This window comes from Rhinichthys klamathensis, unplaced genomic scaffold (genome assembly GCF_029890125.1).
Source record: "Rhinichthys klamathensis goyatoka isolate OS25496 unplaced genomic scaffold, OSU_Roscu_1.1 h1tg000114l_1, whole genome shotgun sequence".
NCBI classification, from domain to species: Eukaryota; Metazoa; Chordata; class Actinopteri; order Cypriniformes; family Leuciscidae; genus Rhinichthys; species Rhinichthys klamathensis.
The window spans coordinates 4,387,037-4,400,644 of record NW_026606651.1 but is presented as its reverse complement, the minus strand read 5'-3'; the positions used below and the strand labels follow the sequence as shown (position 1 = coordinate 4,400,644).

The 13,608-nt window shown below is 38.5% G+C and overlaps 1 protein-coding gene across 1 annotated transcript; it reads left to right on the top strand.

Moving 5' to 3' along the window:
• Positions 1–1,395: 1,395 nt before the first annotated feature.
• On the top strand, positions 1,396–9,351 carry crybb3 (crystallin, beta B3). The gene is made up of 6 exons (XM_056254674.1): positions 1,396–1,496; positions 2,493–2,575; positions 3,396–3,514; positions 5,172–5,304; positions 7,702–7,844; positions 8,929–9,351. Exons 2-6 carry the CDS (start codon positions 2,501–2,503, stop codon positions 9,200–9,202), a joined length of 744 nt encoding a protein of 247 aa, XP_056110649.1. The 5' UTR covers positions 1,396–1,496; positions 2,493–2,500; the 3' UTR covers positions 9,203–9,351.
• Positions 9,352–13,608: the final 4,257 nt, after the last annotated feature.

Here is a 13,608-nt window from a genome sequence, read left to right as displayed (position 1 = left end):
CATTACTGTACTGAAGGTGTCTGGAAATGTTTATTATAAACAATATGATAGTGGGATGAATTACGTTATAGCGTAACGATCTATAACGTAGATCTAGTACATAAAACAAGTATCCTAAAGCACCTTTTCTTATCCTGGAACAGTCTTTTGTATTCATTCCATGTCTCATGTAGTTTAGCCTACCTCGCTATTTCATTTGAGTTTACTAATAATTCAAAAGCTTTGCTGATGTTGATCCGTGTTTTCGTCCTGAGTCAATCAGAATCACGTTTGGCCTGACGAGCTTCAGCAGATAAAACTTTGTTTTGTTTTTTATATTTCTGTGGAGTTAGTGTTGGAGTGTGTGTTGTGCTGGAGGCAGGTCGTTGTTTAGTGTTATCATCAGACTCATGTCGTCAGCTGCAGTGCCGTCACATAGACTGTATATAAAAGGAGAGAGCCTCGGGAGCGCGCATGCACGTCACATCCGATGGATTTCGCGGTAAATCCGACCCGGAGACTTCACATATAAATATGAATATTGGCCTTCAGAGGTAATAGCAAAACCCGACAAGTGGATCATTGTAATGTGTGATTACAACCCCTTCACACACAGGCAATAAAAAAAGTATTCATTTTAGAAGAAAAGTTCCATATAGCACCTTTAAAAATAAAACGATTACTTGTCAATTTGAGTAAAATAATAATAAAGTAAAATGCCAAATATTTTATAATGCAAAAATAAAAAAAATCATCTGTTAAATTTACATTAAAACTTTTACTATTTACTTGTCAATTTGAGAAGTGATTTATATTTTATTTTTTAATGAATTGATTTCTTTAAGTGGCACCTGTATGCCTGGTTTCACAGACAGGGCTTAGAGATTAAGTCAGGATTAGGCCTTAGTTCAATTAAAGTAACTTTTATAAACGTATCTTAGGAAAAAACATTACTGATGTGCATCTTGAGACAAAACAATGGCACTGATATATTTTAATGTAGGTATCAGTGCAAGTTGCTTTTAGTTAAAACAGCTCAAACATGCATTTTAGACTTAAACCTTGTCTGTGAAACCGGGGGATAGTCTTCCACACATGCTTTTCTTGGGCAAACAGAGGCGGAGAGAGAGAGAGAGAGAGAGAGAGAGGGACACTGAGCAGGGTTGTGATGACAGCAGCTGATCCTGTCTGAATCCTCTTGGCTCGCTCCCTGTGGGTGCCCGCTGTACCCACGCTGGCAGCAGAGCAGGCTGGTGCTGTGGGCAACTCCTGCCAACTCTCGGCCCATTGAGAGGCAGTCTGACGGACACAAATGAGAACGACAGACTTGCTGCATCAACAGCAATCCACAGCCAACCCATTTCTGCTGCTGTGGACGGAATTAAACCATAAATACCCCCCGGGTCCCCTCCACTCACCCGACACACCCTCACCTCCACACACACTCACACTCACACACACAGAGAGAGAGTGGAGGGGTGAGAAGAACCGCTGAAGGTCACGGACAGGAGAAACAGGTAAAGATGCATTTTAAGTCTTACTTTTCATATGTATCTATTATTGTCATAAAATCTGTCTTAGGTTTATTGTTTGAATATCTAATGAATTGTCCTAGAATTTATTATAGAAATTGGCATAAAAGAGGAGACAACTATTTTTTTCAGAGAGCACGATTTATAGATTTTTCTTTATGAGAAACAGGGATGTGGTCTTCTTGATCTTCTTGAACTTTTATTGCTAAAACAAGAAAGTGTCCAAAATCCTTTTTGACTTAATTTTCAACACTAGATATATAGTTTCATAAAACCTAACACGCATCTTTTTTTTTGCATTAAAAGCATCTTTCTTCAAAATAAATGGCACATGTTTGTGATGTTTTATGATCTTTTGATGGTTTTGTTTTGTTTTATTTTTACATTTTTTTGTCTGTTTTGTTTTGTTTTGCAAACATCCGTGCAATGAACATAATCATCTGTGTTGAATTGCATTCCTTTTGGATTTTTTTTCAGTCATTTTTCAATGTTTGTTAAACCTCAGCTTGCACCTCTTTGTAAAACAAAATGCCACTTTTGATGTTTTATCATCTTAGTTTTGTTTTGTTAAGAACACTTTTGCAAACAAATGCGTGCAATGAACATAATTATCGGTGTTTAATCGTGTTCCTTTTGGATATTTTTCAGTCATTTATTTTTCAATGTTTGTTAAACCTCAGCTGTGTTAATTGCGAGAAAAATGTTAACCTAATTAATGTTGGGCAATATGAATTGTGGTTTATAAAAATTATTGTTCTTATGAATTAGATTTTTTTTTTTTTTGCATTAATAGAATGCTTATGCATCTTTCTTCAAAATAAATGCCACTCGTTTTGATATTTTGTTTCGATATTATCCAATGCCATTCATGTAGTGTCCAACTATCTGCCCACTGAAGATCTAATCTCATATATTTTCTCTATATAACATCTGGTTTGATTTACTTGCTGTTTCTCGTCTCCGTGTTTTTGTGTTTGACAGACAGAGAGATGTCGGATCAGCAGGGACTCCCAGATCAGCAAGTTGCTGGGAAGAGCCAAGGAGGAGCAGGAGCAGTTTACAAGGTCCAAATATACACATTTATACCGTTAATATTCACAGAGGATATTTTGCTCAGAAATTGCTCTTTTATATCTTATGTGTACAGTATCAACTTTCACACATTATTGAGCTATAAATGAATGTGGAGCATCTCACATATCTTCACATTTGATGAGAAATATTTGAGTTTACACTGAGATCTCTAACTTTTGATGGTGTAGCAATAATTTGGGACATTATTGAGATCTCTTCTGACACGGTAGAGGAGACATGTGAGATTACATGTGAGAAGTTCTGAGAAGCTGGACACTTAAGCAAACGTCTCTGTTTGGTTTATATTTGATCTCATTGCTGCCTATAGGAGAAACAATTGAGATGTTAAAGAGATCTCATTTGTGAGTTGTTTCCCCTACGAAAACTGTACCTGTTCCATTAGTTAACGTAAATGCTTTAACTAACATTAACTAACAATGAGCAATACAATTTTTACAGTATTATAGGCTAATGTTGTGTTACCTGTTAACAAATGGAACCTGATCGTAAAGTGTTAGCGATCTAATGCAGCAATGTCTGTTTTATGAAGATCTTCCCTGTAATGGTGCAAATATTTAGGATTTGATCAGATCCGTGATCTATTGCTCAGCCGTATAATCTAAAATATTGAACTGAGGCTATATATATATATATTAAAAAAAAACCCGGCAAAATGGCCTCATTCATGAAACAAGAAAAGAACCCATTTCTTTATTGAAATGATTGTGACAATTTGTATAAATGGTTTTACATGTAAATGCTGAAACCCAAACAGTTTATGACTTAAAATGTATTGAATTATCTTAACAGGTCTCACTGTATGAATTTGAGAACTTCCGAGGGAAAAAGGTCGAGCTGTCAGCAGAATGCAAGGACTTGATTGAGAAGAACTTGGAAAAAGTTGGATCAATCATAGTTGAGTCTTGCCCGTGAGTACAGTACATCTTCTCTATTGTCTGTCTGGGCAACTCTGGCTCCACAGATCCACTTTCCCTGATCAAACTCACATGAACAAGCTCATCCAGGTCTCCGGATTGCTAGAAAGCTCCAGTCAGGTGAGTTTGATCAGGGAAAGTGGATCTTGAAGCCCTAGCCCTGGTCTAACCTCTAGTCCACCGCTTTGATTCTTAAAGGTACAGGTCACCAAAAGAACATGTGAAGAATTTTTACAAGGTTCTTCAAAGCAAAGGTGTAAATATATCCAAATATTCAAAATGTGGAAGAGAGGGTTTTCAGTGCACAGCACACGTTCACAAGTTTCAGTCTGTTGTGCTTGCAAATGATAGCATATATGGATTCAGAAGGTATGATTATATCATACGACTCAAATAAACGATTTATATCAGTGCTTCTCATGCAAGCTGCAGGATGACTTAAAATATCATTGTTATGTTTTAATTCAAATATAAAATTCAAATCATTTAAATATAAAATAGATAATTATATTAATATAATTTATATTAATATTATAAATAATAAGTTAAAACAATCTAAAGGTGTGAAGTGAAAGCATATTTTTTGCTATTACTGTTGTTTTTGCTTAAGAACATACAGTTCCTTACAATTCTGGAATCACAAAATGAATTGTCATAAATTAATTTACCTAAATTGACAGTTTACAGAACAAACGCTCAATGTAATATATAGTTATTGTTCTGTTAATATTACATTACATTACCACTGTTATAATTATATATGTTTTATTTGTCTACCTCTGGGTTATTATTGTTAACTAAACTAAAAACATTTTCATTACTTGAAAAATAAAATGTAAAAAAAAAACTTAAAATTATTTTATTTCAGCCAGTTTCCAAAGCAATACTTCTCATTTTCATTTAGTTACAACTAACATTGCAAAAATAATTTTTTGTTGTGTTTCCCAGTATACATATCTAAACATTCTTAAATCAAAATACATTTACATGAGTAGCAAAATGACTTGTCTTGTTTAATGAAAAATGCATCAAAATTAAGTTGGTTTATGCTTAAAACAGGATAAAAAATAAATGGTAATGGGGTCAGAAAAATAATCCTGTTTCCCCTTTGAATTAAGTTTACATTTTTGACCCCATATTTGTTTCTTGTTTTCAAAATCTCACTTAACTTTGATTCTTTTTTCAGAAAACAAGACTTAATATCTCAAGTCATTTTTCCTTCTCATGTAAATGTTGGTTTAAGAATGTTTAGATATTTGCAGTGAAAACAAGACAAAATTTTCATTTTTAGCAGTGAAAAAACTAAAACAGAATAAAAACTATACTCTAGAGTCTAGACATACAACACACAACAAAATTACTAAGACTTTAACTACAATTAAAATTAAAGCAGAAAATTTTAAAATAATATCTAATTCAAAATATATAGTATATCAATGATACTAATATAACACTGGTTTACTTGCATGTCATGTGATTAGAAAATTGTGAACATGCAAATGTGTTGTTAAATATTCACTTTTATATTCTACTTTATTTTAGGTCAAACGGGTTCGGCTGACAAAAAAGTTTGGGAACCCCCGCTTTAATCAATAGGAATTGTCCATTTATCCATCATGATAGCTTGTCTGTGAATGTGTTCTTGTCATAGATGGGTCGCCTTTGAGCAGAAAGGCTTTCTGGGAGAGCAGTTTGTTTTGGAGAAAGGAGAATATCCTCGCTGGACCACCTGGACCAACAGCCAGAGGAGCTACTGTCTCCTGTCCATCAGACCTCTGAGAGTGGTGAGAGACATGTTCACACTCACACACACACACACACACACACACACACACTCCTAAAGATCTGAGCTACTGTCCATCAGACCCCTGAGAGTGGTGAGAGACACGTTCACGTTCACATACACACACTCCTAAAGATCTGAGCTACTGTCTCCTGTCCATCAGACCCCTGAGAGTGGTGGGAGACACGTTCACACTCACACACACACACACACACACTCCTAAAGATCTGAGCTACTGTCTCCTGTCCATCAGACCCACGAGAGTGGTGAGAGACACGTTCACACTCACACACACACACACACACACTCCTAAAGATCTGAGCTACTGTCTCCTGTCCATCAGACCCACGAGAGTGGTGGGAGACACGTTCACACTCACACACACACACACACACACTCCTAAAGATCTGAGCTACTGTCTCCTGTCCATCAGACCCACGAGAGTGGTGAGAGACACGTTCACACTCACACACACACACACTCCTAAAGATCTGAGCTACTGTCTCCTGTCCATCAGACCCCTGAGAGTGGTGGGAGACACGTTCACACTCACACACACACACTCCTAAAGATCTGAGCTACTGTCTCCTGTCCATCAGACCCACGAGAGTGGTGGGAGACACGTTCACACTCACACACACACACTCCTAAAGATCTGAGCTACTGTCTCCTGTCCATCAGACCTCTGAGAGTGGTGGGAGACACGTTCACACTCACACACACACACTCCTAAAGATCTGAGCTACTGTCCATCAGACCTCTGAGAGTGGTGAGAGACACGTTCACACTCACACACACACACTCCTAAAGATCTGAGCTACTGTCTCCTGTCCATCAGACCCACGAGAGTGGTGGGAGACACGTTCACACTCACACACACACACTCCTAAAGATCTGAGCTACTGTCTCCTGTCCATCAGACCTCTGAGAGTGGTGGGAGACACGTTCACACTCACATACACACACTCCTAAAGATCTGAGCTACTGTCTCCTGTCCATCAGACCTCTGAGAGTGGTGGGAGACACGTTCACACTCACACACACACACTCCTAAAGATCTGAGCTACTGTCCATCAGACCTCTGAGAGTGGTGAGAGACACGTTCACACTCACACACACACACTCCTAAAGATCTGAGCTACTGTCTCCTGTCCATCAGACCCACGAGAGTGGTGGGAGACACGTTCACACTCACACACACACACTCCTAAAGATCTGAGCTACTGTCTCCTGTCCATCAGACCTCTGAGAGTGGTGGGAGACACGTTCACACTCACATACACACACTCCTAAAGATCTGAGCTACTGTCTCCTGTCCATCAGACCTCTGAGAGTGGTGGGAGACACGTTCACACTCACACACACACACTCCTAAAGATCTGAGCTACTGTCTCCTGTCCATCAGACCTCTGAGAGTGGTGGGAGACACGTTCACACTCACATACACACACTCCTAAAGATCTGAGCTACTGTCTCCTGTCCATCAGACCTCTGAGAGTGGTGGGAGACACGTTCACACTCACACACACACACTCCTAAAGATCTGAGCTACTGTCTCCTGTCCATCAGACCCCTGAGAGTGGTTAGACACGTTCACACTCACACACACACACTCCTAAAGATCTGAGCTACTGTCTCCTGTCCATCAGACCTCTGAGAGTGGTGGGAGACACGTTCACACTCACATACACACACTCCTAAAGATCTGAGCTACTGTCTCCTGTCCATCAGACCCACGAGAGTGGTGGGAGACACGTTCACACTCACACACACACACTCCTAAAGATCTGAGCTACTGTCTCCTGTCCATCAGACCCCTGAGAGTGGTGGGAGACACGTTCACACTCACACACACACACTCCTAAAGATCTGAGCTACTGTCTCCTGTCCATCAGACCCCTGAGAGTGGTGAGAGACACGTTCACACTCACACACACACACTCCTAAAGATCTGAGCTACTGTCTCCTGTCCATCAGACCCACGAGAGTGGTGGGAGACACGTTCACACTCACACACACACTCCTAAAGATCTGAGCTACTGTCTCCTGTCCATCAGACCTCTGAGAGTGGTGGGAGACACGTTCACACTCACACACACACACACTCCTAAAGATCTGAGCTACTGTCTCCTGTCCATCAGACCTCTGAGAGTGGTGGGAGACACGTTCACACTCACACACACACACTCCTAAAGATCTGAGCTACTGTCCATCAGACCTCTGAGAGTGGTGAGAGACACGTTCACACTCACACACACACACTCCTAAAGATCTTAGCTACTGTCAATCAGACCTCTGAGAGTGTTGGGAGACACGTTCACACTCACATACACACACTCCTAAAGATCTGAGCTTCTGTCACGCTTCACTGAGTCTTGTGTTTGTGGTCTATTACCAGGACAGCGCCGACCACAAGCTATATCTGTTTGAGAACAGCAGCTTTGCCGGCAGAAAGATGGAAATCGTGGATGATGATATTCCCAGCCTGTGGGTTCATGGCTTCCAGGACCGTGTGGCCAGTGCGAAAGTTGTCAATGGAACGTGAGTTGTTAACTTATGAACCCTTCATTTTACAAGATGGTCTTGATCTTTGATTTGTGTATTCGGAAAATTAAAACTTTTAATCTGTGAGAATGCATTAGATTGATCAAAAGTGACAGTTTATATTATAATGTTACAAAAAAATGCTGTTCTTTTTATCATCAAATAATCCTGAAAAAAAAACTATCACGGTTTCCACAAAAAAAGTGTGAATTATAGTGTGTGTGTTCCCCACAATCCACAGACAACTTAAGTCTGTGTTTTAATCCGTCTCTTTTGTCCACTTTCAAACACTTCTGTCCTGATTTCTTCGAGGGGAGGGTCTGTGAGCGGGTAAATGTATGGGGTTTTTCGGATCTTTCGATCTAATGGACAAAATAAGCTGAATTTACATATGAACGCGACCAGAGACGACGGAAAAACACACGGAGAACATCAGGTTTAGTTTCTGCTCTGACAGCCACAAGACCAGCCGAACGCTGTGAGTGTGTGTTAGAAATCAGGAATGGTGAGAGAACATTGTGCTTGGTATGTTTTTCATCTTCAAACCCAACTTGTGTCTTCAGCCGACAAAGTTTAAATCCCGTCTGGCTAGAGCTCTTCCCATAATGTAACTCATAGTTCAGTAGACGGTATTATGTGTCTGTTTGAACACACTCGACCACATGAGCGTTTATACTACGAAAGCAATCCGGTCGAATGTGTTTTCAGCTACCTCTGGAAGAGGGTGAAAGTGGACAAGCTCAAAGCGCTTTAGACCCGTTTACTCCTGTATGTAGCGTCGTCCACTTGTGATCCGATCGACCAAAACACATTTTAATACCAGATGTAAACAGTGCCAAAGAAAAAAGTGGTTATTTTAAGAACTGTTGCCTGAAAGGTTCTTTGGGGGACCAAAAATGGTTCATCCGTGCCATCACTGTGCAAAACTTGCTTTTGGAACCGTTCTTTTTAAGAGTGTATTTCCTCAAGATATATTTTTGCTACTGAATTGCTATAGTGACCTTTTTCTGGTATTGCACTGACTGGATCAGATCCCATATTGGTTGTCAAACTCAAGTATCACTGCGATCTGTTTTCTCAGGTGGGTGGGCTACATGTACCCTGGCTACCGCGGCCGGCAGTTCGTGTTTGAACACGGTGACTACAAACACTGGAACGAATGGGGAGCCACAGAACCACAGCTGCAGTCCATCCGGCGCGTACGTGACATGCAGTGGCACAAACGGGGCTGCTTCCCCATCCCCGACCCGGCTCCCAAACCCAAACCCAACCCCATCCCCAATCCCAATCCTAACCCCAAACCTGCGCCCAATCCCGCCCCCAACCCCCCTCCCCCTGCCCCGTCCGCCAGCTGAAGGAGAGCGTCCCGCCCCGTCACCGATGACCTCTGCCCCACTCCTGCTCAGAGGGCCGCGAAGAAAGCTCGAAAGCAAAAGTGACTGCCTTGCATCTTGTGTGTCTATCATTGGAAATAAAGGCCTCGGCCCCATGGTTTGATCTCTGACCTTTGCCTCACGTCTGCTTCTATTTTAGCTCTGCTAGACTGATAATACGCTACTGCTCAAAAGTAGATTTTTTTTAATGCTTTTAAAAAGAAGTCTCTTCTGCTCACCAAGACTGCATTTATTGGATGAAAAATACAATAAAAACAATATTGTGAAATATTTTTACATTTTAAAAGAACTTTTTTCTATCTCAATAATAATTTATTCCTGTGATCAAAGCTGATTTTCAGCATCATTACTCCAGTCTTCAGTGTCACATGATCCTTCAGAAATCATTCTAACATGATGATTTGCTGCTCAAGAAATATTGCTTATTATTATCAAGTTTATTTCTTTTATTTCAATTCATGAAAATGTTTTTTTTTTTTTTTAGTTAACCATAATAACCCTGCAGACCCAGTCAACATGTGAGATCATGTGATGAGCACACCATTCTCATTTGTGATACTCTCTAATATGTGGGCTCATTGTGAGTTCAAATGTTGAGATGAGGTCACCGGGAGGACATTATACTTCCCGTTTCTCAACACATGGAAAAACGTGGATACCGCAGGATTTGTTAGCAAACCGATTGTGCCGAACAGTTGTGTTCTGGACTCATCGTGGAGTTGTTAAACTGGAGAAATGGTGAGTGGTCTCTTTAATTGCTATTCACATATGATATTATTAGGCTTTATGCCGAGCGTCACGTGACCAAGCCGGAAAACAGATCACATCGCTTCCGATTCAGGTCTTTTGTATGTGCTTCATGAAATTTTTTGCGGTTTTACTCAAGATAACTTAAAAGGAGCAAGCAAAATGAGCATAACCAATGTCCCTCGCATGTGCAGATTGATATTTAAAAGTTTTTTTAATTTTTCTTCTTCACACTATAACGTTTAGATATTTCAATAGCATAAAACACCAATAACAAAGTGAACTTAGTAGGTTAGCTGATTACCTTAAAAATCCATAAATATCGTAGTTAGTTCTTACGGCCGTTAACACTTTCTCTGACAAGCGGATGCAATGAGACCCGTTTTCCGGTTCGGTCACGTGACGCTCGGCATAGAGAGCCTAAGTCCCTCCCCTTCCGGTTGACCGCCATGGGACCTTATTTCGGAAAATTATTGTATGGTAGTCAATGGCGAGAGACAACAAATATTTTGATCTCGTTTGAATTGTGCCCTGAATTACACATATGATGTTTGTCAATTTAAAAGATACATTTTAAAGTCAAGAAAGTCGCAGTTTGATGTAAAACTGTTGAGGTATAAGACTTTGAAAATACGTAATTACAAAGACTACAAACCCAAAAGGCGCACATTTTCTCTCAACGAATGAAGCTAACTTTACTGAAGCTTACTTTACTGAAGCTAACGTCTGTCATTTTTTCTATAGTCTTACGTTATAATCGTAACGTTACGCCGTCATCCCTGAGTGTTTTGTACCAGACTGCACACACACGAGCAGCGGATCTCGCTCGTTGTTTCGCTTCCCGGGAGATGTAGTTCATTGAGCAATTTTCACATAAAACTAAATGTTACTCTTCTGTTTTATTACAAACTGCGACTTTCTTGACTTTCATAATTATCTTTTAAATTGACAAACATCATATGTGTAATTCAGGGCACAGTTCAGACGGAATAAAAAGATAAGTTGTCTCTCGCCATTGACTACCATACATATTTTTTCCGAAACAAGGTCCCATGAGCCGGAAGCGGAGGGGCGGGACTTAGGCTCTCTATAAAGCCTCACTGTGTTAGCAGAAGGCACATCTGAACCTGCCATCAGATCTTGCCAGCTCAGGTTGGGAATCACCTGGCTTCAGTAATCACACTGATTGCATTGACATATTGCTCTCTGTGTTTCAGGATGTGAATACATCTGATTATGAAGGTAAAATGAGTTGCGAATGGCTCTTTGTGTTGACTTCACGTCGTCTATATTTCTAAAATCAATGAATAGGCCAGCTATTGTCCATATTGGTGTGCTTGTGTGTGAGTATTTCTCTTCATTTCCTTTCATCATGTTTATGTCTTTCCTGTCTCTTTGTAAGTCATTCGCTCTTGGCAGGAGTTCAGCTGAGTCATGTGAACGGAGAACAAAGCGTGGAAGCCTCCAAAAACAACTAAATAACTCCCGTGTGATGTGGCCAGGGCTTGGCATGGTTTGGCACTGCTATCAGGGCTGATGATGAAAACAATCTGGCAAGCTTCCACTGCCGGTCCAAATTGCCTATCCATGGCATACCTATGAGGTTACCAAACCAGATAGGCCTCTCTACACCTTGTCAAACTATTGGCCTACAGGCAGATTTTGGTAAGAAATTGGCAGATGAGACTCTGATCACTGTAGATGTTGAACGAAATATTTTGCAAGCTATTGTGAACCTCACATTATTGTGCAACAGACCGTTATTGATAAAACGTAACATTTTGCAGATTCACTAAAATATGAACAAACTAAACCCCAGCTTTGGTTTAGTTATTTTAATTAATTATTAATACACTGTAAAAACTAATATTCTATACTAATTTCAATGAACTCAAAATTTTAAGGCAACTTGGTAACTTGCTTAAGTTAAACCAACAATATATTTTTTACAGTGTATTTAATATTATTTATTATTAAAAATAAATGTTATGTTAAATATATATTAGGGCTGTCAAACGATTAATCGCGATTAATCGCATCCAAAATAAAAATTTGTGTTTACATAATTTATGTGTGTGTACTGTGTATAATTATTTTTAATAGGCTACATAAATACCCACACATGCATGTGTATTTAAGAAATATTTGCATGTATATACTGTATATAGACTGAATGTAGCCTAATGTATATTTTATATAAATATAAACATTTTATATATAAAGAACATATTTTTCTTAAATATATACATGTGTGCATTTATATACAAAATAATTATACACAGTACACACACATATATTATGTAAACACAAACTTTTATTTTGGATGCGATTAATCGTTTGACAGCCCTAATATATATATATATATATATATATATATATATACACCAAACCTGATTATTTTATTAAAAATCCACATTTTCTATTCTTTTCTTTTGCTGTATTATCTTGTAAATGACTGAGAACATTATTTTCTCTCTGAAGTGGTTTGTAGATGGTGCCGCAAACAACCTCTGTGTAAAAGAGAACAGATGTCTGACATTTATTGAAATGAGTTTTTAAATAAATGCTTTGGTTCTAGCCTGATGTGCCGGCTGAGCTGCTGGGTTTAAGAGGAAGGAGAGGTTTTCCGTGAACTGACTGCAGTTGCTAAAAACAGCAGAAGAACAGGAACATATTTTCAGAGAATCATTCTATTTTAGAATCAAATGATTTTTTGACATGTTTCTCCAAGCACTTTTATGTTTCTTGTCATCTGTCTGAGAAGGTTCACAGTTATCCAGGTCACAGGTTTTTCTTATTTTTTTAAGTTAGATGTGCTCTAGACTGTTTCTCAGAATGTTTTGTTGGCTTCGGCAGTTGTGAAATTATGAGTTTAGTAAATTTCCTGGCATTTCAAATCATTACACACAACATGATGTCATATGAGAGTTTCTTCTACTTTGCTGTCCTGAAAACAGCATGTGTACTGCGAGTCAATCTACAAAACTAGTGTACATTCTTTCTTTCTTTCTTTCACTTTTTTATTTAGCATTTTTAATAAAATGTTATGGTCTGATTAAATAATGACTGAGAAAAGAGATGTTGAATATAGTGGCTGATGGAATATGGAATACCTTATGGAATACCTACTTCACACTGGAAACCAATCAACATGATGTCAGTATTATGTAATTAAATATTATGAATTACATTTTGGCAATTAAATAGGTTAAAAAATATATAATTTTGGCAATTATACCAGCTCATCCAGGTATTTCATGTATTATACACTATATACTGTTTTTTATGTTTTATAAAGAAGTCTGCATTTAAAAAATACAGTAAAAACAATAATTTTGCAAAATATTTTTGCAATTTAAAATAACTGTTTTAGTAATATATTTTAAAATGTAATTTATTCCTGTGATCAAAGCTGAATTTTCAGCATCATTACTCAGTCTTCAGAGTCACATGATCCTTCAGAAATCAATTTGATGATCTGCTGCTCAATAAACATTTCTTATTATTATCATATATTATGTTGAAAACAGTTGTGCCACGATACATTTTATTTTTCAGGCTACATTATAAATGTCACTTTTGATTAACGTAATGCATGAATAAAAGTATTTAAAAAAAAA